This window comes from Aethalodelphis obliquidens, unplaced genomic scaffold (assembly GCF_003676395.1).
Source record: "Aethalodelphis obliquidens isolate GAN/ISIS:26980383/991018 unplaced genomic scaffold, ASM367639v1 scaffold9, whole genome shotgun sequence".
Lineage (NCBI taxonomy): Eukaryota > Metazoa > Chordata > Mammalia > Artiodactyla > Delphinidae > Aethalodelphis > Aethalodelphis obliquidens.
In genome coordinates this window covers 28,198,925-28,225,594 of record NW_020837953.1, presented here as the reverse complement: position 1 = coordinate 28,225,594, position 26,670 = coordinate 28,198,925, and the positions used below count along the sequence as shown (strand labels likewise).

The window sequence follows — 26,670 nt, the reverse complement described above, 5'->3', positions numbered from 1 at the left end:
TGAATAGAGCTGGAGTCCCACCTAGGCGCGCTGTGTCCTGTGGGTGGAAGCTCGCTGACTGGGTTTCGGTGTTGCGCGCAATGCTGCGGCGAGGAGACCGGACTCTGATACCGAGTAAGTGTAAGGAAGATCGGGGGTGGGGGCAGTGGAATCTGGAGGCGGCGCCTCCGTTATGTGGTCTGAGGCTGGCCCTTCTCAGCTGCAGGTTTGATTGCAAGGCGCAGAGGGGGGCCCCGAGTTCCTAGCTCTTGTGTGTAGTAGCCTGGGTTCCCTTTCTAGGGCTGGAGCAGAGCTTTGGGGTCTCTGCGCCTGCCTGGGGCCCTCGACGACTGACTTTTTCAACAAGAGCCTTCCTTGTCGAGCCCCGTGCCAGGCACTCCCAGGGAGAAGAGGCCTGTCTCCTAGCCTCCACTAGGGTCCTCTCTGACTGAGGAGGCCGACTTGTTTCTGCCATGATTCTGCAGCCTTTTTTTTTAGCGCCTGCTCAGTGCTCCTGAGAGAGACGGAGATGAAGGAAATGTCCGACTCTCGGCTTCCAGAGCACAGTCTTGTTGAGAAATTCGGATTCATACCTGTGAACTAGGCCTTCTCCTTAATCATGCAACTGATATTTATTGTGCAAAGCACTGGGGAGACATTGTGAACCAAACATGGTCTCTGACTTCAGGGCTGTTGTTAGTCCGGTGGGGGAAACAGATGCTCACCAATGATCTCACTAAGAAATGCAAAGTAAGTGCTGCCTACGAGAGGAAGCTGGTGTTATGAGTGCCTGGAATAAGCAGGAAGGTTTCTCTAAGGAAAAGATGCCTGAACGGATACCTGAAGGAACAGTTCTAATTAGTTGGGTGAAGAGAGGAAGGCAGCGTATTCCATACAGAACAGCATGTGCAGAGGTCCTGTGGCAAATGTGAGGAAAGTGACTAACAGGCACAAAGAGGCCAGTGTGGCCAGGACAAAGGGAACAGAGGGGAATGTGGTACAAGATGAAGCTGGAGGTGGGCAAAGGCCAGACTTTGTAGCTTTGCTTTAAGACTGATGGGAAATCCCTGAGGGCTTTTTTTTTCTTGCAGGTGGTGGGGTGGGGGAAGCAGCTTGATCCCTCAGGCCTTAGTAGTGTGAACAGATTGGAGGGGAGATAGATGCAGATAGACCACTTTGGTGAGAGTTGTTGGCAGTGAAGACTGAGGTATTGGTGGAACTGAGAGCTAGATATTTCCTAGACTCCTCTGCACCTAAGATGAGAATTGAATTTGGAAATGAGAGGAGGAGGAGAGTGAGAGGCATGCCGTTTTGCTGGCAAATACCACAGCAGAGGCAGTGAGTTTCTTAGTCATCTGCTTTTTGGTTTCATGACTTTCTGCAATGATAGCCATGACTTTCTTGATCATGGCAAAGACTTGTTTTGTGGGTTAGGAGGTGTTCCTGGGAAGTTCTACCAGTACTTCCTATAGCCCTTGCAGTAATTTTGTAAGTCACATAATACCTGGCAATAAATCCCAGTTTCTGTTTAACCTAGCTAGAATGTGTTCCAATATGTGCAACTGAACTCCATCAGGGTAGGGGTACTGCCAGTTAGGTGAGCTATAAAGACAGAGTTAAAGGGAAGTTAAGCTATTGTTTGAATGATGGACTATGGAATCTAAGCTGGATAGGGAGGAAAGTGAAGACAAAAAGAGGGCTGATAGATTGGAAGAAAATAGAGGTCAGTATATCAGGATTCTGATGAGGTCAATCTGCTAGAGGACTTCCATTTATCCTTAAAGGCCTACTCAGTTGTCACCTTTTAAACTTCTTGCTTCCCCCAGGCCCTTCTTCTCTTTCTTGTTTTCTTAATACTTTGAACCTAATCACTAGCCCTGATCATGCTGCATTGTAATTGGTAACCATTATCCTTACAGGACTAGGAAGCCTTTGATGACAGGGACTGTGTTGAAAAGAATGGTTTAGTGGCAAGTGTGTGTGGCTCTTGGAATGGCCTAAGATTTATCTCTTTCTAGCTATGAATTTTCGACAAGTTACTTCATTCCTGTAAAACAGAGATAGCTATTTTGTAGAGTTGTTTTAAGGATTGAAAGGAGGTTTATGGGGACTTCCCTGGTGGTCCAGCGGTTAAGGCTCTGTGCTGCCAGTGCAGGGGGCCTGGGTTCAGTCCCTGGTCAGGGAACTGGATTCCGCATGCTGCAGCTAAGAGCCCACATGCTGCAACGAAAATGCCGTGTGCTGCAACTAAGACCCGGCACAGCCAAATAAATAAATAAATAAATAAATATTTTTTAAAAAAAGAAAGAAAGGAGGTTTATGAAGTGCCTAGCACAGAGCCTGACATATAAACATCAATAAAGGTGCTGAACTGATAAATTAACTAACAATTTAAAATAGAGTAAAATTAAGTACTTCAGTATTTCAGTAGACAGTTACAAATTCCTGTGTGCTCTATACTGTAGTAAGCACTGGAGAGTTGAAGGATATGATGGAGTGCAAGACAAGGACGTGCTTGGAAGAATTTCACAATCCATAAAGGAAAGAAAAAATATTCGTAAATAGGATTTGAATCCCATCTCCATCATTCATAGTTTTGTAATCTTGAACAAGGTAATTTAGCTTCTCCCTGTGTCTTAGTTTCTTCATCTGTAAAATACCTTACCAAACAGAACGATAATTGCCTATCTTGTTAGGGAGGTCGAAAGGGAATTAACTTAGTTAAGACAAGTAAAGCTTCTAGGTTAAAGGCAAATAGGGAGCACTCAAATATTAGCTATTATTATTAGAAGACTTGGAAGGGACCTTAGGGGTTGTTGACTGGTCCTGGGGTCCAGTACCAAAATGGCTAACTCTGAGCAGCCCTTGTCAAGACATTTGACCTCTGTTAGCCTCATCTTCTATAAGAGTAGTGGACTGAATGACCTTAATAATTGCTTTCAGCTTTCACTTTTTATGGTCCATTTTTGTTTTTCCTTGTTTCTTACTATTTTTCCTCTTTCCTGCCTTTGACCATTTTGTCAACAGATCCATGACCAGAGTGCAAAATGGGAAAAGCATCAGTCTAAGATAGTTACTCTAGAAATTTGATGGGAAGGAGGAGGATTGGGCCACCAGTTTGATATTTGAAAGTCTTCCATCTTTTGACCTACCCAGCGAATTGTGTGGAACTCAGTTCCTTCTGCTCCATTCTTTAGACCAGAATGCTTTCTTCTTTCTTTACCTGTGTTTGCCACATAGTAAGGCTCTATTCACTCATTCAAGAAAACTTTGAGTACCTACTGTATACAGGCACTGGGAAGACAAAATCAAATGAGAAATGGTCCTTGGTTACATGAATGAATAAATCCAGACCCTGCTCATCCTAGCCTCCAGGAATGATGCCCTTCTAATTACTCCTTACTAATTTGGGACCTAGTTAGTGTTAGAACTATATACTACTCTTCAGGGACTTCCCTGGTGGTCCAGTGGTTAAGACTCCTCGCTCCCAATGCAGGGGGTCCAAGTTCGATCCCTGGTCAGGGAACTAGATCCTGCATGCTGCAGCGAAGATCCTGTGTGCCGCAACTAAGACCTGGTGCAGCCAAATAAATTAAAAAAAAAAAAAGAACTACATGCTCTTCAAAATTTAGATGTGGACGGTGAATTCTTTCTGAGGCAGTGTGGAATAGTGGCTGAGAATGAAGGCTCTGTCATTATTCTGTCTTTGATGTGTCCCAGTATTTTGACTTATCAATTGATTCGCCTCAATTCTTACACATAACTTAAAAATAAATTAAAATCACTTTAACTCTCAGAGGTCTATCTAATTGGTACTGTTAAGTAACAACAGTAAATCTAAATCTTAAACTTAAAAACAACAACAAAAATCTTGGCCAGATCAGTGAGGTGACATATGAAATGAAGTTTCAAAGGGGCTACATATTATCTTTCCAATTTAATATTATTCTATGAATTGCTCATTGCTTGAGGGGAAGGAGGAGAGGACATGGTTATTTTTTTTCCTAATTGCAGGCACATTAAAAAAAAAAGCTGAAAAATCACAAAATTATGGAGGTACAGTACAAATAACACTTCTTGCGGTACGCGGGCCTCTCACTGTTGTGGCCTCTCCTGTTGCAGGGCACAGGCTCCGGACGCGCAGGCTCAGCGGCCATGGCTCACGGGCCCAGCCGCTCCGTGGCACGTGGAATCTTCCCAGACCGGGACATGAACCCGTGTCTCCTGCATCGGCAGGCAGACTCTCAACCACTGTGCCACCAGGGAAGCCCCAAATAACACTTCTTAATGAATCATTTGAGAGTTAAGTTGCTGACTTGATGCCCCATCACCCATGAATACTTTAGTGTTCCTATAATCATGGATATTCTTCTATATAACCATAATATAACTTCTATAGTCAGGAAATTAACATTACATAATTACCTCTAATCCTCAGGCCCCGCTCTTCCATGTTTGGGCACTGACTCCCCATTCTGGATTGCCCCAGTGTGCAGACACCCTTATAATCCTGCTTCTCCCCATACTGGGTTGCTCTTTGTAGATTTACTCCTCGCCCAGCATAAGCTCTGACCTCACTCTAGGCTACCATTCCCCTGCCACAGCTCCCATTCCCGTTCCCACGCTATACTTTTCCTTGCTCTGCCCTTTGTTTTGGGAAGGAGGTGGCTAATAAATAACTGGGTCCTTATTGCTTCCCTCCATATCACAATTGTTTAAAACATTCAAGTAAAATGAAATGCATAAGGAATTTTTTGTTTCTAGAACTATTGCAAGGCAACTTCAAATGGTGTACCTCAATCCTTGTCAATTTACTTGCTCTTTTAAGTCTACAGATGTGGTCCTATTGAACTACACTATATTTGTCTCAATGTTTTATAAACTTTTTAAAAGCAGCAGAACTATTTTTTCCAAATGAAATGTTACATAGAAGCTTAATAGGTAAACCAGATCAAAGCAGAATATGCTGTTAAAAGTAGACCTTCCTCACATAACCTCCCTTCCCCCTTGCTACCATGACCCACCCCAAAGCTGGGAGGGCAAGTGGGAATCAGCAATAATCAACCTCTGCCTAATGACTGAGGAGAGGCTCCTAGCTTTGCAACTGCTCTGTGTGGGACCTCCCGTAACTCAGATTTCTTTGGGGTTGTTCTCCCCCACCTTTGGTATGGAGGCTGTCCTCTGGTTGGTTGACCTAGGGCCCTTCTTCTTTGGCCTTCCTGATCCTGTTGTCCCTAGATATTTCAGAACTGACTTTTTAAAATAAACTTGAGTTAACTGAGAAGCTTCTGGATAACCACCGTACCTCCTTAGGTAGGTTTTTTCCTAGGTATTTTATTATTTTTGATGCGATTGTAAATGGAATTGTTTCCTTAATTTCCCTTTCTGGTAGTTTGTTGTTAGTGTATAGAAATGCAACAGATTTTTGTATATTAATTTGTATTTATATTAATTTCGTATCCTTCAACTTTAACAAATTCATTGATGAGCTCTAGCAGTTTTTTGGTGGCATCTTTAGGATTTTCTATGTATAGTATCATGTGATCTGCAAATAGAGACAGCTCTACATCTTCCTTTCCAATTGGGATTCCTTTTGAATAACAACCATAGAACAACCCTAGGTTTCTACAGAATATAATTCAAAAAAAATTTAAAATACCATTTGGGAAGGAGGTGACTAATAAATAACTGTGTCCCTGGCAACCCTTTACAATTCTGAAATCGTAAGCCTGTTACTGTCGTATAACAGGATTTCTCTCAAAAATGCATGCCAATTTCCTGCTTGAAGAATTGCATAGGGTTTCTCAGGCTACTGTTCTACAAAAGGAGCAAATAGGGGAGCTTTAAACTTAGCTGTTCATACTCTTATCACTGCAAAAATCTGTACGAAATAACTTAAGATTGTATTGCTCTTTCTGTGACCTTTGTTTAAAGAAGAACAGTTGATAGACTAAGTTGTTTGAGCTTAATTTAGATGTCCTAGCTGCTGATGCCTCTATGGATTCTGTACCTCACTAGTGCTCCAGAAATTGGAGGGATAATTAAGGTTTCTTGATAGAGTCATTGGCCTCAGGTTAATAACCTTTGTTCTATGATATGAGGTGAGGATGCTGGGCAGAGGGAAGGGAAGGACTAGAGGTGAGACTGCATAGCTGGGAAGTGGAAGAGGCAGGATCCAACCAGACTGTGATACTTGGTGTTTTTTTTTTTTTTTTTTTTTTTTGCGGTACGGGGGCCTCTCACTGTTGTGGCCTTTCCCGTTGTGGAGCACAGGCTCTGGACGCGCAGGCTCAGCGGCCATGGCTCACGGGCCCAGCCTCTCTGCGGCATGTGGGATCCTCCCGGACCGGGGCACGAGCGCGTGTCCCCTGCATCGGCAGGCAGACTCTCAACCACTGCGCCACCAGGGAAGACCCAGACTGTGATACTTGGATTTAAGCTGTTTGTCAGCCATTTCTCAAGAACGGACAAATCTGCCTTCATTCTATCTGTGTGCTTTTAATAATGTAATAAAACCCACTTCTGGCTGACGTAAACAGAAAAGGGCAAGTTTATTATACAGATACAGGTTGTCTTATGGAACTCAAGGACAGGGATGTTCCTGGGCTTTGGGATGATACTAGAACTAGGGTCTGGAACCTGACAGAATTTTCTTTCATTTCTGTTTTAAGTGAGGCAGTTCAGTTAATGGATGGTTATTGTAAATCAGGAAGACTTTCCAAAAGTAAGACCTGAAGTAATCATCTGAAAGTGTAGGGGTGTGCTCAGGGTTGAGGAGAGAAGGAGGTATTTGCACACGAAAACCCAAGGAAAATAGAGTTTCAGGTCTTATTGATGTCAAGTAATTAGGAGGAAAAAGAGAACTGAGAACTGTAGCATTAACTTTATCTTTATGTAGCAGTGATTTATGCAGCAAGTAAAGGGGCATGGTTAAGAGCCACTAGACTGCTGGTTTCCTCCCTGTTTAAAGCCAGAAGGCTGAGCAAGAGTACCTCTAAGATCCCTTCCAACTTCAAAGCTCTAAGACTTGGTACTCTGGCAGCATCAGCATCACCTGCGAGCTTGTTAGAAATGCCCACGGAATTCCCTAGTGGTCCAGTGGTTAAGAATCTGCATTCTAATGCAGGGGACTCGGGTTCGATCCCTGGTAGGGGAACTAAGATCCCACATGCCTTGGGACAACTAAGCCCATGTGCCAGAACTACTGAGCCCACACACCACAACTAGAGAGAAGCCCGCTCACCTCAACGAAAGATCCCACGTGCTGAAATAAATAAATAAATTAAAATAAATAAATAAATAAATATTTTAAAAAAAGAAAGAAATGCCCAATCTCAGGCACCACCCTAGACCTACTGAGTTGCAATCTGCATTTTAATATGATTCATAAATAGTTAAATAAGTTAATAGTTAAATAAATAGTTAAATAAGTTTGATGCATCCAGCAATGGATTATTATATAGGCATTAAAAAAAGATGTGTTTGTGTATGAATTGCTAAAAAATGATATAAAATGACTATTAATATTAATGGTTTCATGATTCCATTAAAAAAACCTACTTGTACATGTAAAAAAGTCTGAAAGGATATAAACCAAATTGAATTATAGATGATTTTCTTTTCTTCAAATTAGTGTGTTATCTGAACTTTTAAAATGAGCATGTGTGATTTTAATTTCATTGGAGAAAAAGGTAAGCTATGCTTTCTTTCTGCTTTGTCTGGCTGCGCCGTGCACGGCTTGTGGGATTTAGTTCCCTGAACAGGGATCGAACCTGCGCCCTTGGCCGTGAGAGCACAGAATCCTAACCACCAGAGCACCAGGGAATTTCCCTATGCTCTCTTTTCGAAGTCACTTCAGATTTAACGCCTAGAATAGTGGTTAAAAGCGTGGACTCTGATGTCAGCCAGAGTTTGACTCTACCATTTTCTGGCTTTTTGACATAGGCCTAATAAGTTGGCCTCTGGAAGTCTTGGTTTTCTCATCTACATAATGTGATAATTAATAGAACCTACATCTTGAGAGTTTTGAGGATCAAATGAGATATTGGATGTCCAGTGCTTAGCACAGTGCCTGGACATAGTAAGTGCCTGATAAATGTTAGTTCTTATTACTATTATTATTCCTTTTTTACAGATCCGTTCACACCCTCCCCCACCAAAAGCTTTCCCTTGGCAAAAGAATAGCAATAATAACAATAAAAACAAAACAGTAGGCTAATGGCCTTGGTAAAGTATCAAATTGAAAAGAAATAAGATCAAGGTTTCCAAAACTCCCCACAGTTATAGTGGACAAAAGAGGTTTGGATAAAAGTACATGGTGGGGACTTCCCTGGTGTCACAGTGGTTAAGAATAATCCACCTGCCAATGCAGGGGACATGGGTTCGAGCCCTGGTCTGGGAAGAACCCACATGCTGCGGAGCAACTAAGCCCGCGCACCACAACTACTGAGCCCGTGTGCCACAACTACTGAAGCCCGTGCGCCTAGAGCCCATGCTCTGCAACAAGAGAAGCCACTGCAATGAGAAGCCCCTGTACCGGAAAGAAGAGTAGCCCCTGCTCGCTGCAACTAGAGAAAGCCCGCACACAGCAACGAAGACCCAACGCAGCCAAAAATAAATAAGTAAATAAGTAAATTTAAAAGTACATGGTATTAAATCTAATGGTATTATCCTGTAGGGACAACCTGTGGATTGGCAGCACATTTTTTTTGTTGTTGCAAATGTTTCTCTGTTACCTGTTCTGTTTCTTTGTGACAGGACACTTGAATTAGCTTTAGCAGAAGAGAAATGGAGGAACCATAGAACATTAAGGATGAATTCAGGAAGACCCGAGACCATGGAGAACTTGCCTGCTCTCTACACTATTTTCCAAGGAGAGGTATATTCTTTTGGCTTTGAAAACGTCCCATTTATATTAAGCGTAGATTGAAGGTGAAAAGCAGCTGGGTTTGGAGCTTCTGTCCACTTGAGAATGCCTTGAACATTACAATTTAAACGGGAAGGGCTAGCAGAACATCTGGCTCCCACATGTACCTCCTCTGAGCTCCAGACTTCTAACTACATACTTGGCATCTTCATTTGGATACCTCACAGCATCTCTAATTTATGCTTTTTTCTTTTTTTTCGGCTGTGCTGCATGGCTTGCAGGAATCTCAGTTCCTCGCCAGGGATTGAACCCGGGCCACAGTAGTGAAAGCCCATAATCCTAACCACAAGGCCATCAGGGAACTCCCTCTAATTTATGTTTTAAACTGTATTTTTGGTTTTCTCACCAAATCTGTTCTTCCGGTCTTTCCCATCTCAGCAAACGAACCCATTATTCATTCAGGTACCCACGCTAGAAATCTGGGCATCATCTTTGATTTCTTCCCTTGATTTGATCTTGTTTCCTTCCCTCTCCAGTCCATTATCAAGTACTGTCTTTCTGCCTCCCAAATATGTCTCTGGTGTCTATACTTCTTTATCCCTTTGGCACCCCATTAGTTTAAGTTTTCATCTCTTGCCTGGCCCTCCTGGGCTCCCTACTTCTTTTGTGGTCCACTTCCAATCAGTTTTTCCACATTGCAGCCAGAATAACACTTGATTGATTGATTGATTGATTTGGCTCCCTGCACAGCTTGTGGGATCTTAGTTCTCTGACCAGGGATTGAACCCAGGCCCTTGGCAGTTAAAGCCCCGAGTCCTAACCAGTGGACCGCCAGGGAATTCCCCAGAATAACATTTTTAAAAACAGATTGGACCAAGTTGCTTTCTTGAAGTTCTCCTAGGCTTCTCATTGTACTTGAATGTATCCAAACTTGTTTTCATGACCCTTACCTGACTTGGCTTCTGCTTACTCTGGCAATGTTGTTTAGTTCCACTCTACTCATGCTGTGGCCACTCTGGCCTCCTTATAGCTCCAAACATCTAAGCCTGCTTCCTTCTCAGGACTTTTACACATGCTGTTGTTTCTAACTGTCCCATTTTCTCACCAACTTCTTTTCATCTTTTAGGTCTCAGCCCTAATGTCATCTCCTCAGATCTTTTTCCCACCATAAATAAATAGGCTCATGTTATATTTATTTTGTACTTGTTTAAAGTCTTTCTTTCTCAGAGGACACTAAGCTCCATGAAGACAGAGCCCTGTCTGTTTTGTTTACTGTTGTATATCTCAGTCCCAGGTAGGTGGGTAGAAAATAGTAGGTGCTCAATACACCTTCATAACTGAGTGAATGATCAGTCTTTGAGGGGGGAGACATTGTATTTGTTTAGAGAGCAGAGGCTTTGGAACCAGGCACAACCTGGATTCCGTCCTAGCTCTTTTACTTACTAACTGTGTGATCCTTGAGATCGTCACTTAATTTCTTTGAGCCTCAGTTTTCTCTTTTGTTAGATGGAGATAAAAACAACTTTCATAGGATTGTGATGATGGTTAAATAAGCTATCATCTGTAAAAACACAATGCCTGAGACGAAGTAGGAATTCATTAACGTTATCACCCTTTTTTTAAAAAAATTATTTATTTATTTATTTATTTATTTATGGCTGTGTTGGGTCTTCGTTGCTGCGCGCAGGCTTTCTCTAGTTGCAGCCAGTGGGGGCTACTCTTCGTTGCGGTGTGCAGGCTTCTCATTGTAGTGGCTTCTCTTGTTGCGGAGCACGGGCTCTAGGCGTGCGGGCTTCAGTAGTTGTGGCACTCGAGCTCAGTAGTTGTGGCTCGCGGGCTCTAGAGCGCAGGCTCAGTAGTTGTGGCACACGGGCTTAGTTGCTCCATGGCACGTGGGATCTTCTGAGACCAGGGATCGAACCCGTGTCCCCTGCATTGGCAGGCGGATTCTTAACCACTGTGCCACCAGGGAAGTCGTCAGTCGCCCTTCTCCTGAAGCAAAAGTAAAGCCAAAAAATTGTTTTCAGCGTCTTATGAGTGCCTGTAGTATTTTAACTGTATCATTCTTATGGCATTCATACTTGCTTTATGGTTGACAAAAGTTTTACCACCTAATAACATGAGGCCTTTGAAGACAGACTTTGTGACTGTTGGTTGGTTATAGATAAATGTGGCTCTAGACTTCCGTTAAGTGTATCCCAACTTGTAATGTAATAGACAGGATACAAAGGATGATAACATTCTAACAAATAGCAAACAACTGTGCTCTTCAGAGCCTCTGTCCTCATTCTTTAGGGCCCATAGTATCCCCAGAGATCAGTGAGGTACCAGGGCTTAGAAAACGGAAATGGTAGCTCTGGAGATGAAATTGATTTTTCTGATCATGAAGCCCTCACTTGTCAGGTGTTGCACAAAAGAAAGAAGAGCTCTCTGCCCTCCACAAACTGACTCAGATTTCTAGTAAAGTGGCTCCTGATCTATGTCTTTTTCTTACATGAGATGGGGCTTGAATTTGTGTAGGTTTTATATTTTACTGTCAAGGATGGATGGGCTAGGGTGATGTTCAGAAAGAAGTTTATAGTTCTAATACTAGAACTATAGTTTTACTATTTCAGGAACACATTTTGAAAAATGCCTAGGAGTGACTGGAATTAGGGAAAGAGAAATTTCATGGTAAATTGGAAACAGGAAACTATTTTTCAGAATATTCATCCAACAAACACTGAGTGCCTAATATTTAAAAAGAAGAATTTACATTAAAATTCAAAAGAAATTTTGTAGGCCTAATGTATGTTAGCACTTTGACACGTTACGTGTCAATTGACTTTCTCCAAAGAAATTGTTAACCCCATTTTATGGTAAGGAAACTTTTTAGAAGTTAAGTAATTGCCCAAATGATTAATAAATGGCAAGTTCTAAATCAGGTTCTCCAAGTCTGCAGCTGGGGTTGTTCAACTGTTCATAAATGCATGGAGGAACCAAAAGACCCATAAGAGAACTCTTTTGACTGAATTGGGGTAGTATAGGAGGAAGGTAGATGGTAAATCTGGTTGTTCCACAGTCATTTGTTTGTACCTCTATCACGACATTTATAGTCTGTCTTGTACTATTGTTACTTGTATATGTGTCTGTCTCCTCCATTAGATTGGGTGTTACTAGAGAGCAGAGGCCATGTTTATCCCATGTATCTTGGTAACTTATTCAAATTCATTTAAAAACAGACTGGGCATCTCTCTTTTTTTGTTTGTTTTTTGTTTTGGCTGCACCAAGTGGCATGCAGGGTCTTAGTTCCCTGACCAGGGGTTGAACCTGTGCCCCCTGCAGTGGAAGCATGCAATCTTAACCACTGGACGTCAGGGGAAGCCCTGGGCATCTCTTTTTATACGTTGTTTTTATTTCACAGTGCTTGACATGGTATCTTGCATGCAGGTGCTCAGAAAATGTTTGAATTAAATTGAATCCAAGTCTCTTAGGACCAGTTGCCTTTGAAGAAACTGGTAGTGCAGCCCATGTCCTAGCAGCTCTTCTCTTAGCAGGCTCAGCAGGGTTGGGGGGCCCAGTGACAGAATAGCCGAGAAGCTAGTATTCATCCTTCCCTTGTCCTCTGAGGGACTTCTTGGTGCCGGAGTCCATTAAGCATGGTAGGGAGCCCAAGCATAGCATTGAGATTTGGGATTTGGCTTAGCCCAGCCATAGCCAAAGAAATGCTGAAGCGAGACTGGTGTTGGTAAGTTGGAAATAGCATTGGACTAGAAGTCAGAAAACTTCTTTTCTGTACTTGGTCTTGATACTTTCCAACTTTGTGACTTTAGACAAGTAACATATCTCTGAGCCTCAAATTCCTCATTTACGTTATGGGGATAACAAGTTTCAAGGCCAGTGCAACCTCTAATCTGAAGATGGTAAATTCATTTTACCCAAGACCTGATTTCAGTTGAGATAATCACTGAATTTTCTCCCCTGAGCTATTTGATTAATTGTTCCTGGGACATCAGGCAGACTGTGTGAACATCTAAGGCAGGTGCCATTCTGTTAATTTCAAGTCTGACTGCTCCCTAGGAGACACGGTGATGGAAACACCTGCTGCTGGAAATAGGCAAGAATGTGTTTTCCCAACTGAACAGTTGGGTGCATTAACCTTTCCTTTGGGAAGAGGCCAAATTTAGGTCTATTATGATATTTCCTCAAAAGATAATAATGTGACACTGGAGCTTCAGTATTGAAAAGTGAGGTTGTTTTAATTTATAGCAGCAAGGTGATTTGGGCTCCAACTTCCAGGTGCTGCTTTTAAGTTGTTTAGATAATTATGCCCTTAACTAATGATGTTAGACAGTATGAAGCATTTTAGCCCTCTTTCTAGAACCCTGGAGCAAAAGCCAAAGTGCCTTTAGTTGGTCCAGAAAGAAGGGATTTTCTTTTATTGCAGTTAAAAATATTAAGTCTTCTTTATCCATGCGGCCCTGTTTTACAGAGAACAACTCGCTTTGTGAACTTGGATAAGTACTTCATGTCTCTGGTCTTCACTTTCCTTATTTGAAAAATGACAGGATTAGATCAGCTAATCTCTAAAGTCCACCTTGCCTTGATTTTAAGTACTAGTGTCTGCCTGGTTGTACTGTTTCTTTGGGAATATCTGGTCCCTAACCCGGTGTAGCATATTCATCATTGTAAAGCAAGAGTTTAGAAATTTTGGTTCTTAACCCATTCTTTTTTTTAAATAAATAAATTTATTTATTTATTTATTTTTGTCATTGTTGGGTCTTCGTTGCTGCGCGTGGGCTTTCTCTGGTTGAGGCAAGTGGGGGCTACTCTTCGTTGCAGTGCACGGGCTTCTCATTGCTCTCATTGCTCCTCTTGTTGCGGAGCATGGGCTCTAGGCGCGTGGGCTTCACTAGTTGTGGCTCACGGGCTCTAGAGTGCAGGCTCAGTAGTTATGGTGCATGGGCTTAGTTGCTCCATGGCATGTGGGATCTTCCCAGACCAGGGCTCAAACCCGTGTCCCCCGCATTGGCAGGCAGATTCTTAACCACTGCGCCACCAGGGAAGCCCCCCCTTCTCCTTCTTCCTTCCCTTTGTTTTAGTTATGTTTAAGCCAAAACAGTGATTGCCCAATATGAGATAACTAATTTTAAAGTCACTGGAAAGGACAAAGTTTATATGTATAAGATCGTATTGAATATTTTATAAATAATAATGAATTTAGTGATGAATATAGTATATAGTGACAACTTTAATCCCAATCCACAATTGGGGGGTGGGGTGGGCTGGAGGAGAGCAATAGAGGTAGAGGCTGGGATAATGATTTATCTGGCAAGGCTTTTGGGCCTTTTGTTTCTATTACATATTGCATATTACATAGATCCATCAAGCCTCTAACTTCTCCATTTTAGGTCAACTCTGCAAAAGACAACTCTTTTTCTCTCTGATTACATCTTTTCAGGTTCTGTCAGATGTCTGTGTATTGGCTTTTTCTCTAATTGTCTTGATAAAACCCAAGACTCTGGTTTGGAGTGAAGTGGAGCAAGCTGTATGGTCTGGTTGGTTTGAAGGTTAGGAAAAAGAGATGTTCTACATGATCCATTTCAAATTATTAAACTTCTCCATTTGGATTGGAGGCCTCAGTTCCAGATAATATAAAGTGTAACTTTATTACCTAATTTTCTGCTGTTTGTTCGTATGTCTTTTTGAGGGATTTCAGTACATGTGGGATTTGGGCATTCCTAAGTACTGTCATACCATCTGACAAACACACCAATCTCACCAGTGTTTTTTTTTTTTTTTTTTTTTTTTTTGCACGTTATGCGGGCCTCTCACTGTCGTGGCCTCTCCCGTTGCGGAGCACAGGCTCTGGACGCGCAGGCTCAGCGGCCATGGCTCACGGGCCCAGCCACTCCGCGGCATGTGGGATCTTCCCGGACCGGGGCACGAACCCACGTCCCCTGCATCAGCAGGCGGACTCTCAACCACTGCGCCACCAGGGAAGCCCTCACCAGTGTTTTTAATATGATCACACATACCTGTCAGTCTAAACTTCAAAAAACCAAAAAAAAAAAAAAGCATTGCAGTACTATTTAACAATAGCCAGGTCATGGAAGCAACGTAAATGTCCATAAACAGAGGAATGGATAAAGAAGATGTGTTACATATATACAATGGAATATTACTCAGCCATAAAAAAGAATGAAATAATGCCATTTTCAGCAATACGGATGGACCTAGAGATTGTCATACTGAGTGAAGTAAGTCAAAGAAAGACAAATACCATATGATATCACTTACATGTGGAATCTAAAAAAAAGCTGCAAATGAACTTATCTATAAAACAGAAATAGAGTTATAGATATAGAAAATAAACTTATAGTTACCGGGGAGCAGGGATAAATTGGAAGACTGGGACTGATGCATACACACTACTATATATAAAGTAGATAATAAGGACTTACTGTGTAGCACAGGGAACTCTACTCAATACTCTGTAATGGCCTATATGGGAAAAGAATCTAAACAAGAGTGGATATATATATATATGTATAACAGGTTCACTTTGCTGTACACCTGAAAGTGACACAACATTGTAAATCAGCTATACCACAATAAAAATTAAAAAAAAATTTAAATTGGGGAATTCCCTGACAGTCCAGTGGTTAGGACTCTGCACTCTTACTGCTGAGGGCCCAGACCCAATCCCTGGTCAGGAAACTAAGATCCCACAAGCTGTGCGGTACGACCAAAAAAAAAAAAACTTCAGAAAGAACATAATGTTTGACAGAACATCACTTTTAGGCAGTTTTGCAGCAGACAGAAGCAGTCAGTACCAAGTAGAAATTCAGGGAGACAAGGTTAAATGCTATGGGAGAGAGATTCTTATTTGTGTGACAAAGATTTTTTTTTTTTGTCTTTATAGGTTGCTATGGTGACAGACTATGGAGCCTTTATCAAAATCCCAGGCTGTCGGAAGCAAGGTGGGAAACTATAACTTGAAATTCAGTGCTCTTATTTCACTCTCTTTACTGTCACCCCCACCACAGTTTAATTATAGGCTCTACTTTTTTCAGAGAGTAGTTTGTGTTTTTAGTGTAAAGATACGAATACGGACAGTTGATGACAGTTCGTTTTTAGCAAGTCTTAACTCAGAAGAATGGTGCTCTCTGACTTGTGGGGAGGGCTGGGGCATAACCACTTGTGTTCACTTCTAGAACTGACTCTTCCCTAAATTTCACCTGTGATCCTAGGGCGAGTCACTTGACCTCCTTTGGCTTAGGGTTTTGGGGAGGGCAAGCTACTTATTCTCTGAGGCCAACATTGTGAGTTTTCTGGTATATGGCATGTGGAAAGGAAATAGTATTGTAACGAATACAAATATACATAATGCTTTACTTTTCTTCACAATTGAGAGGTATCTATTGAACATTTTTGGAGTATCCTTTTCACATCTGTAATCTTATTTGTTTCTCAAAACAATTGTGTTAAGTAGAAAAGGTAGGTTCCACAGACTGGTGGCCTGATCAGAATGATTGAGCTAGGTCGTGGCATGGCCAGGACTAGAACCCAGGCCTCCTGATGCCTAGCCCAGTGGGCTTTCTGCTCTGTTATACTGCTAGTGAATCAAAAGACTCAACTTGCTAATTCCTTGTGCTAAAATAAATGAAAGATTTATTAAAGATTTTAATGTAAAAGATGTAACCGTAAGTGTTTTATCAGAAGAAAATAAAGAAGAATATTTGACTATATAAAAGTCAATATAGGGCTTCCCTGGTGGCGCAGTGGTTAAGAATCCACCTGCCAATGCAGGAGACACGGGTTCGAGCCCTGCTCCGGGAAGATTCCCCATGCCACGGAGCAACTAAGCCTGTGCGCCACAACTACTGAGCCTGTGCTCTAGAGCCTTCGAGCCACAGCTACTGAAGCCCACGCACCTAGAGCCCGTGCTTCGCAACAAGAGAAGCCACCGCAATGAGAAGCCCACACACAGCAATGAAGACCCAACGCAGCCAAAAATAAACAAATTAAAATAAAAAGTCAATATAGAAGTATATTTGACTACGTAAAAGTCAAAAACATAATTGCAAAAATCATCATATGCAAAGTTAAGTTAGGAAAAAGAATTTTCAGTCCATATCACACAGGACTAATAAAAAAGAGGAAAGTAGGAAAAGGGGCCAAGGATATGAAAGGATAATTCATAGGAGAAAAAAATACCAGTTGAGCAGTAAATATCTTAAAAGATGCTCATTCTCAATGTTGATTAAAAATATAATATAAACTGTGATATATCCATACAATGGAATACGGTTCGTCAGTACAAAGGAATGAGAATGAAGTATTGATACATGTGACAACCTGGATCCGTTTCCAGAAAATTTTGCTGAGTGAAAAAAGCTAATCCCAAAAGTTTACATATGTTATGATTCCATTTATGTAACATTTTTTAACAGCTTTTTTGAGACATAATTCACATACCTACATTTCATCCAAAGTGTACAATTCAGTAGTTTCTAATATATTCTAACATATTCACAGAATTTTGCAACTATCACCACAGTTTGAGAACATTTTCGTCAGAAAAAAGAAACTCTGTACCTATTAGCAGTCACTCCAAATTCCCTGTCTCCCTCTCTCCTCTGCCCCCAGCCTTAGACAACCAGCTATCTACTTTTTGTCTTTATGTATTTGCTTATTCTGGACATTTCTTATAAACGGAATCATACAACATGTCGTCTTTTGTGGTGGGCGTCTTTCATTCACTTAGCATGTTTTCAAGGTTTACCTGTTTTGTAGCATGTATCAGTACTTCATTCCTTTTATTGCCATTGCAAAATGTGTGGAATCAACAGCCAGTTCTCCGGTTCTCTGATTCTTTGATAGCAAGTGGGCGTCCAACAATTCAGTTAATTCTGACACTAACTACCCAGAGGTACTGTCAGACTCTACAGGTTTAAGGTCTCAGTCTCACAAGACTGCCCTCATTTCAGACACCACTTGCAAGTATCCTGTCCCTGTGTTACGCACACTTCTGTCTGACCTGGCTATGAATTTGAAGGTTCCCACACCACCTTCCCAAGATTGGATAACTTGTTAGAACAACTCACAGAACTCAGGAAAATGCCAGACTTAACAGTTACAGTTTATTATAAAAGATACAAATGAACAGCCAGGTGAGGAGGTACATAGGGTAGGGTCCAAAAGGACCCTGAGTGCAAGAACCTCTGTCTCTGTAGAGTTGAAGTTCATCACCTTCATGGTGTGTGGATATACTTGCCAACTTAGAAGCTTTCCAAACCTTATCACTTAAGGGTTTTTGTGGAGACCCCATTACATGGCCATAATTGATTAAATCATTGACCACTGATCATTTAACTCCATCTCCAGCCCCTCTTCCCTCCCTGGAAGTTGGAATGGGGCTGAAACTTCCAACCTTCTAATCACACAGTGATTCCTCTGGTCGTTACCATCTCCCATCTTGAAGCTCTCTAGCGGCTGACCAATAGTCACCTCATTAGCATAAACTTGGGTAAGATTGGAAGGGTCTTGTTATAAATCACTAGATGCTCCTATCAGGAAATTCCGAGAGTTTAGGAGCTCTGTGCCAGGAACCAGGGACAAAGACCAAATACATATTTCTTATTATACCACAGTATCAGTGCCGATATCCTAGTTGTGATAGTTTTGTGATATCCTAGTTTTGCCAAATGTTACCATTGGAGGAAACTGGGTAAAGGGTTCATAAGATCTTTCTGAATTATTTCTGTCAACTACATGTGAATCTAAAATTATTTTTAAAATATTTTTTAAAGTGTTGGCTATTTCCAACAATAGTTCCATTTACTATTGAGAACGTAAATTGTTACATACTTTGGTAATATCTGTTAATGTTTTTAATGTGCTTACTCTTTTGATCCAGCAGTTCTTTAGGGAATATAGTTTGCTTTATGGAATTACGTAAATTATGTACATCTATGCAGTGAACTATGCAGATGATAAAAAGAATGATAACTGTATTTCTAAGATACTTTGGTGCTGGTACTGTCTTCCTTTTACCATAAGGGTCAATGGAAAGTTTTTATACAATTCCACCACACCGATACCTGACTGATAGCAGTTGTAAGACACCATTGGTTTTAAGAAGCATTCCAATTTCAGAGATGTTAAAGTGAGGGGGAAAAGTGCATCAGTAAAACAGGGTAAGTCTCAATTTACTGAAATGGAAAGGTGTCTAAGCTAACAAAATGAAAAAGCATGTTGCACAAGAATTTGTATAGCATGACCCTTCCCCCTTTTAAAGCATGTTTACATATGCCTAGTATTTTAAACATTATTGCGTATATTTAGAAGAAAGTCTGGAAGAATAGGCAACAAATTATTAACAGTGGTCACCTCTGGGGAGCTTGGTTTGCTAAGGGAGAGATGTACATGGAAAAGGGACTTTCACTATTTGCAATTCTTTAAAACAAAATTTTTCTTTTACAGAAGTCCAACAGCTGATTTTGCTAATAAAGCCATACCTCTAGCCTTGGAGACTATGTACTCTGCTGCAAATTGCATCTTGGCGAATTAGAAATGGCTCACCAGTAGTTTCCAAGCTTGCAATAAGCAATCTGTAATAAAGTTTCTCATTTTACGTTCACTGGGATGTAATGAGGTGTAACTCATCCTCATCCCTATAGGGTATGCACCTCTTTTGATCCGAGGACAGCTTTTCTTGTCAGTGTACTTGCCATAGCTGCCAGTATCTGAAAGTCCCATCCTTACTTGAATATTTATGTGACACTTTGGGGACTGTGTGGCAATTAAAGGCCTGCCATCTTCCAGCAGTTAGTCTTCAACTCACTTGTGTCCATAGCCTGTCAGGTGATGCCTCTGATTGTGACTGCCAGTTTACAAGTCAATCTGTCAGTCTGACAGCTGTGCTAAGACAAGCCTTGGAAGGGGAGCTCAGGGAGCCAAATAATTAGATGGAAACTCTGTGAGTTCTAATCCTGGGCACTTCTGTAGGTTCATTGGGTAACTGGAGCAGTTACAGTGTATTTTAGCTTCTCCACCCTTGCATGGAGGAAGATTATTAAGTCCCACCCTGAAAGGACTGAGTTATGAAACAACTGGTCTGTAGATTTTAACATCTCTCATTCAGGAAGGTAGACTCTAATTTGAGTCATTTTTCTCAGATTTCTATTTTCAGAATTTTTTAATCACTACTGAGTGAAAGACCCCTTCCTAGTATTGAAGTCTAAACTAGATTTTCCTTCCCCTCTCATGGTGTTGTCCAATAGAACTTTCTACAGTGATGGAAATGTTCTATATTTGTTCTGATGTGTTTTCTAACACCAACCAGTTCTCCAGTTCTCTGCGCACCAACGGGGTGTCTAACAATTCAATTCAATTTTGACACTACCGGGAGTTAGTGTCAGGTCCCATAAGTTAACGGGGCTCATTCCCACAAGAATGCCCCCACTTGAGATGCTAGTCGCAAGTCCTGAGCCACCCTTATTTCTAGCTGACCCACTATGAATCAGGAGTTCCATTGACCCCCTCCACAAATTTGATAATTTGCTAAAATGGCTCACAGAACTCAGGAAAACACTTTCTTTTTGTTTGCTGGTTTATTATAAAGGATACAAACAGGAACAGCCAAACGGAAGAGATGTATAGGTTAAGATACGGGAGGAGGGGTACACAGAGCTTCCATGTCCTCTGGCATACGACCCTCCAGCAAGCTGAGGTGTTTACCAACCCAGAAGCTCTCTGACTCTCATTGTTCAGTTTTTATAGAGCTCTATCTCCAGCCCCTCCCCCAGGAGGTCAGTGGAGCTGAAAGTTCCAATCCTTTAATCACTTGGTCTTTCTGGTGACAGCTCCATCCAGAAACTATCAAGGGGCCCCACAACTAAGTCACCTCATTAGCATAAACTCTAGTATGATCAAAAGGGGCTTACTATGAATTACAAAGACACCCCTATCACTGGGGAAATTCCAAGAGTTTTAAGAGTTCTGTGCAGGGACCAGGGACAAAGACAGAATATATTTTTGTATTATACCACATCTGTGCTGTCTAATACAGTAGCCCAGCAACTTTTAAATTTTGTTTATTTTGATTAAACTTCAGTGTAAAACATCTGTAGTTAGTGACTATTGTAGTGGACAATGCAGCCTTATATATTTATGAAGTTCTTTTTTTCTCTACTATCCTCTGCCCACCAGCACTAAACTATGAAATTTTGAGAGTAGAGATTGTTCAGTGTTAAACACTTTTAAAGTGGCTTGCTTGTGGTAGTAGCACAAATATTTTTAGCAAAGAATTCAGGTTTAACAAATAATTATTGAGTTCTATTTTCTGGTCAGTATGTTATGTGGGAACACAGAGATAAGAAAACATAGTCCCTGCTGCTCTCAGATTGTTCACAGTCTAGAGATGTAAACAAATTACAATGTGGTGTAATAAAATAAGTGAAGTTGCCGTTAATCCACTGAACTGTGGAATAGTTAGGCTGTTGGGATGAGTCGGGGCCTACTACAGTGCCTGAGATATAGTGGGTGTTCATTGAATTTTATTAAATGAATACATGAATCCTAGTCCCAGCTCCCCCATTTACTAGCTTCTTGACTATAGCAGGTTGCTTAGTCCTTGAGCCTTAGTTTCCTTATCTGTGAAATGGGATGATGTGTATACTTTAGTTTCTTGACAAGCAGGATGATGTCTTACTCATCCTTGGATCCACTTTTGCTTATAATATAGTGGATATTTAGTAAATGTTTGAAGGAATTCATAATCTCAACAAGATAAAGGATGTGCAAGCACTTTAATTTATGTGCTTACATTATTGTCATATACTGCTGATTGGAGATAACTTATTTGACAAGTCTAGAGAGGGAATGCAGATGCCCCAAAGATAAAGGAGACCTTTTATTTTGACATTTTTGGGCTGCAGCTGTCCCCTAATAGTTTGTAAGTTTTAACCTCTTTCCTTTATTGTCAATGGAATTTGTGAAATTAATGGTGAACCTAACACAGTTGGGAGAATATTTTTAAGGGAACTATAATAGGCTGTCTGTTTTTCTCATATGGCGATTTAGATGCTAGCTCTTTCCAAGTTGTCAGAATTTTTTTTTCTTTCTTTTACCAGCATACACTCAGATGGGACTCATTCTGTTTAAGTGTTATGTTAGGTTTACTGAAAGATGATGGATTTGATATGCCCTTTGGGCATTTACGGCTTAATGTCAGAGATCCAGACACACACTCCCCCCTTCCATGTGACATGATGAGCAAAGCATTTTTGTTGGTTTCTGTTCTGGAGCGTTTGCTAGAACAGAATTAGATGTGTTTCTACTGTTGTAGATGAGATCTTTCTCTTTTTAATTGAAAAGATAACAGATTGATAATAAAGAAAAAAATGGAGAAATATCTACTGTGTTGTAGAAGACCTGACAGACTCATATTTGAATTGCAGTTCTTTCTTTATCAGCTTTGTGACCATGGACAATTTACTTAACTTCTAGACTATTTCCTCATGTGAACCTAATGTCACAGGGCTGATGTAAGGTTTAAATGAATGTGTGGATGTTCTGTATCTAGTGAAATATCCAGTACCAAGGAGGGAGCCTCATGTTTTGTATGGTGCCTTCTACCATATGCATTTAATCCAACTGTTGGTGGTGTATCTGGGTAACAATGAAGTACCTCCCAAGAATTCAGGCTGTCTTCTGAGAATGAAACTAATGATGAATCCTACACAGAGTGTAGGATTAGCCATAGACAGAAATATACCAGGTAATTGCCTATAAATCTGTGACTGAGGAGTTGGGAGCATTCAAGACTTCAACAAGATAATCTGGGTTTAATTCTAGGGAAAAAGGGATTGGAATGAAATTGCACTTTAGTAGGCTGAAGTCTAATTGATTGTATCATTCTACTAGGGAGAGATTATATGAGCAGATATCAATCTCTGGAACATAGTAAAAGAAAGCCTGAGAGCCTGAAGTTGGCAGTGTTTATTTTGCCTTAATAAGGAAAAAATGAATCTGATGGTAGGAACTAGAGAGATGGATTCTTTTATGAGGGGGTCCGTTAAACCTTCATGGACTGGAAACATCTCTCAAAACGTTTGTCTCCCTTTTGTTCTGATTCCGTGTTGAAGCAATTTTTGATCACTAATCTAATTTTTCGGTATTTGATACTGGGGTCAGTGGGTAGTTTACCTAGATAAGGACTTGGAACCTTCCAAGTATAAGAAAAGTGTATCCTCTGTTGTAAATTAATAAATTGGTGAATTGTGTCTATCACCGAACCAATCACTAAATTGACAGTCTGATTAATGTATTTTGGCATGTAAGCATCTGCATGCTGAAGGCTCCTACATTTGTATCTTCAGCTTACACCCCTTGTCTGAGCTACAGACTTACATATCCAACTGCCTACCTGACATTTGCATTCAACACTGTGGGCTAGACCATTTCTCTTGTTTAATTCACCCAATAAACTAAGGAGATAAGCCATTAATGTTTCAACTATAAAAATCCTACACCCCAGCATAACAATTTTTATGTTCCCTTTTCATCTGTGTGCATATGAGACATAATTTTACATAATTTCAATCATAGTGTACATATAATTTTACATTTTGCTTATATATATATATATATATATATATATATAGGTTTTTATGGTTAAAATTTTTATGGTTAAAACTATTGCATGCTTATAGAAAAATAAGGGAAAAAACTACCAAAGCAAATGATCGTTGTGTGATATTACTACCACACAGAGATAGGCACTGTTAACATTTCAGTGTATTTTTTTTTTTTTTTTTTTTTTATTTACTTTGGCTGTGTTTGGTCTTCGTTTCTGTGCGAGGGCTTTCTCTAGTTGCGGCAAGCAGGGGCCACTCATCGCGGTGCGCGGGCCTCTCACTGTTGCAGCCTCTCTTGTGGAGCACAGGCTCCAGATGCGCAGGCTCAGTAGTTGTGGCTCACGGGCCTAGTTGCTCCGTGGCATGTGGGATCTTCCCAGACCAGGGCCCGAACCCGTGTCCCCTGCATTGGCAGGTAGATTCTCAACCACTGCGCCACCAGGGAAGCCCAGTGTATTTCTTTATGGTCACATATGTGCATAAAAATTAACATTGAGATTAAGATTATATTCTATATATACATTTTGCAGCTTTTACACTTAATGAATGTTAAACATTTCTTTGCCTTTTAAAATACTTTTTGTAAACATCTAAAAGCATTATTCTATCATTCAGATGTACCACATAATCTTTTTAAGTTGTTTGTAGTTTTTCATTATTAATGCTTTACAAAAGTGCCATATTTAACTAAGAGAGATGACTGGGCCAGAAAATATCCTGCTTTGGGATCACATGGGAGAAGGACAAATGGTTAACTCACTCTTTCTTTGTGGTACTCCAATAAATAGACCTGTTTGAGAAAAAAAAAAAGTTCTCTCAACTATATTAGGTTCAACAGTAATTTCTTTCCCAACTTCCATTAGCAGTTCAGGAAAGAAGTGAATTTGAGAATTAGAGGACAGTTGTAGCGGAAAAATGTCAAAATGAAACGTTACCCATTCCTTTAGGGCATCTGAATTTCCTCTCTGGATTTTCCATTTAGGTTACTCTGCTCATTACATGATCATGAAAAAGAAAAAAGCCCAGCTCCATGAATTTTATCCAATTTAGAGATTATGTGATGGTCTAAAATTTTAAACATGGGTTATATAATGTATATAGAATATTTTGGTTCCTGGGGTATTGAACGATAGGCTATCAACCTCCAGAATCAGCTGAAGTAGGTCTGAGAGACCCAATAACCATGATCAGAGAAAGCAGTGGCTTCCCACAGGAGCTCCAAACACAGAGGGTAGATATTTTGAGTTACAGGCATGTGCTGACAACTTTGCGTATGCATGTGTGTGAGAGAGAGACTGAGAATAAAGGTTAGTAATTCTCTCAGGAAACTTCAGGTAAGGCAGGTTTTTTGGACATAAATCTTTGTTTGACTTGTCAAGTTTTTTCTTTAGATTCCTGGTTTATTTTCATTCAAAATAATTGTTTATTATATTCATTTCCCTCAATATAGTTTTCTCTATTATTAAAACATCTGAAAATAAAACATTAACCTGCGATCCATAGCAGTTTAGATTATTTCTTTCTAATTTTTAGAATCTGTGTTAAGCATTTTTATTATTTAAATGAGAAAATGCTAGTTGCCTACAATGTTTGGCACATAGTAGGCACTCAATAAATATTTGCAAAAGAGTGAATTATTGATGTATTTTTACATAATCTTTTGAACATTGTTTTTAATGGGCCAAGTAGCTGTACCATAGTTGACTTAACCATTACTCTATTGCTAGGTATTAGGTTGTTTCTAATTTTTTTCTGTCTTAAAAATACATTGAATATTTTGATATAGATCACTTTTCTAGGTGCATATAGATTTTTCTGTGTATAAGATTATTTTTTTAGTCTCAGAAGTGATTATGGGTCAAGTTAATTATTAGAACTCTTGGTTGCAAGGGACAAAAATACAGGAGAAACGTTTTGTCTAATTTAGTTGGGGAGTAAATTTAGCTTCCACCGGGGCTGGATCAGGTGCTCAGTTTATGCCTTCAGGGCTTTGGTCGCTTCTTTATGCAGCCTCTTCTTTTGCTTCCCTCTGGCTTACTCTTGCCACCTGGTGGTAAAGATGAGCATTGGTAACTTTCTGTAGTTTATAATCCTGACAAAAGGCTTGAGAAAGTGGATTTGATTCAGCTAGCATCTTGTGTCTGTCCCTGAACCAATCAATTGTTGTGGCCTGGGGAATGAAGTAACTTGATTGACCACGCCTGTGTCATGTGCCCACAGCTGGGGGTCAGATCAGCTCCAACTAAATTACAAGGACTGACCAGATTATTTTAGAATGTAGGGAAGGTGGTCCTCCCAGAAAAGGACCTTGGACAGACAAGGAAAAGGATTTAATTTTATTAAATATTTTTATCACTCTTGATAGCCATTGCTAAATGGTTTCTAAAGATTTATATTAGCCTCAGAAATATTTCTTATTTTACTATACTCATATCAACATTGGATATTATCTTCTAAATATTTTGCTAATTTAATAGATTAAAAATGTCACCTTGTTTATATTTACTTTTTTCACTTATCATAATTATTTTCTGTAACTGTCATTTAAATGGCTGCTTACTCCTTTCTTTTTTGCTTTGGCTGCATTGGGTCTTCGTTGCTGCGCGCAGGCTTTCTCTAGTTGGGACGAGCAGGGGCTACTCTTCGTTGCAGTGCGTGGGCTTCTCATTGCGGTGCTTCTGTTGTTGCGGAGCACGGGCTCTAGGCGCGCGGGCTTCAGTAGTTGTGGCGCACGGGCTTAGTTGCTCTGCGGCACGTGGGAGCTTCCCGCACCAGGGCTCGAACCCATGTCCCCGGCATTGGCAGGTGGATTCTTAACCACTGCGCCACCGGGGAAGTCCCTGTTGACTCTTTTTTGAAAGATTTATCATAATTTACCAAGCTGTTTTCCAATTATTCGTCGTTTAGATTGTTTCGTAATTTTTATTTTTAACCTTAGTAGGTAATAATACTGCAAGTATTTTTTTTTTACATCTTTATTGGAGTATAATTGCTTTACAATGGTGTGTTAGTTTCTGCAAGTATTTTTATATGCCATAGATTTTTGCCTCTACTGAGTTTTTCTTTTGGAAAAATTCCAATGGTGATATTCTTGCATCAAAGGTATAAACATCTCTATGCCCTTTGTTTTCAAAGAATTTTAACAACTTGTATTTTTACCAGTATTATATAAATGTAGTTGTTGTATTACATCTCTACTAA

General features: G+C 40.4%; 1 protein-coding gene across 1 annotated transcript in view; it reads left to right on the top strand.

Annotated features, from left to right (window-relative positions):
• Window positions 1–49: 49 nt before the first annotated feature.
• The window catches only part of ZCCHC17 (zinc finger CCHC-type containing 17), a 55,661-nt gene continuing 29,040 nt past the window's right edge, over window positions 50–26,670 (top strand). The window contains exons 1-3 of the mRNA XM_027109363.1: window positions 50–114; window positions 8,737–8,857; window positions 15,750–15,807. Of these exons, the coding sequence (XP_026965164.1) occupies window positions 8,792–8,857; window positions 15,750–15,807 (124 nt within the window). The 5' untranslated portion in view covers window positions 50–114; window positions 8,737–8,791. The remainder of the gene's footprint in view (window positions 115–8,736; window positions 8,858–15,749; window positions 15,808–26,670) is intronic.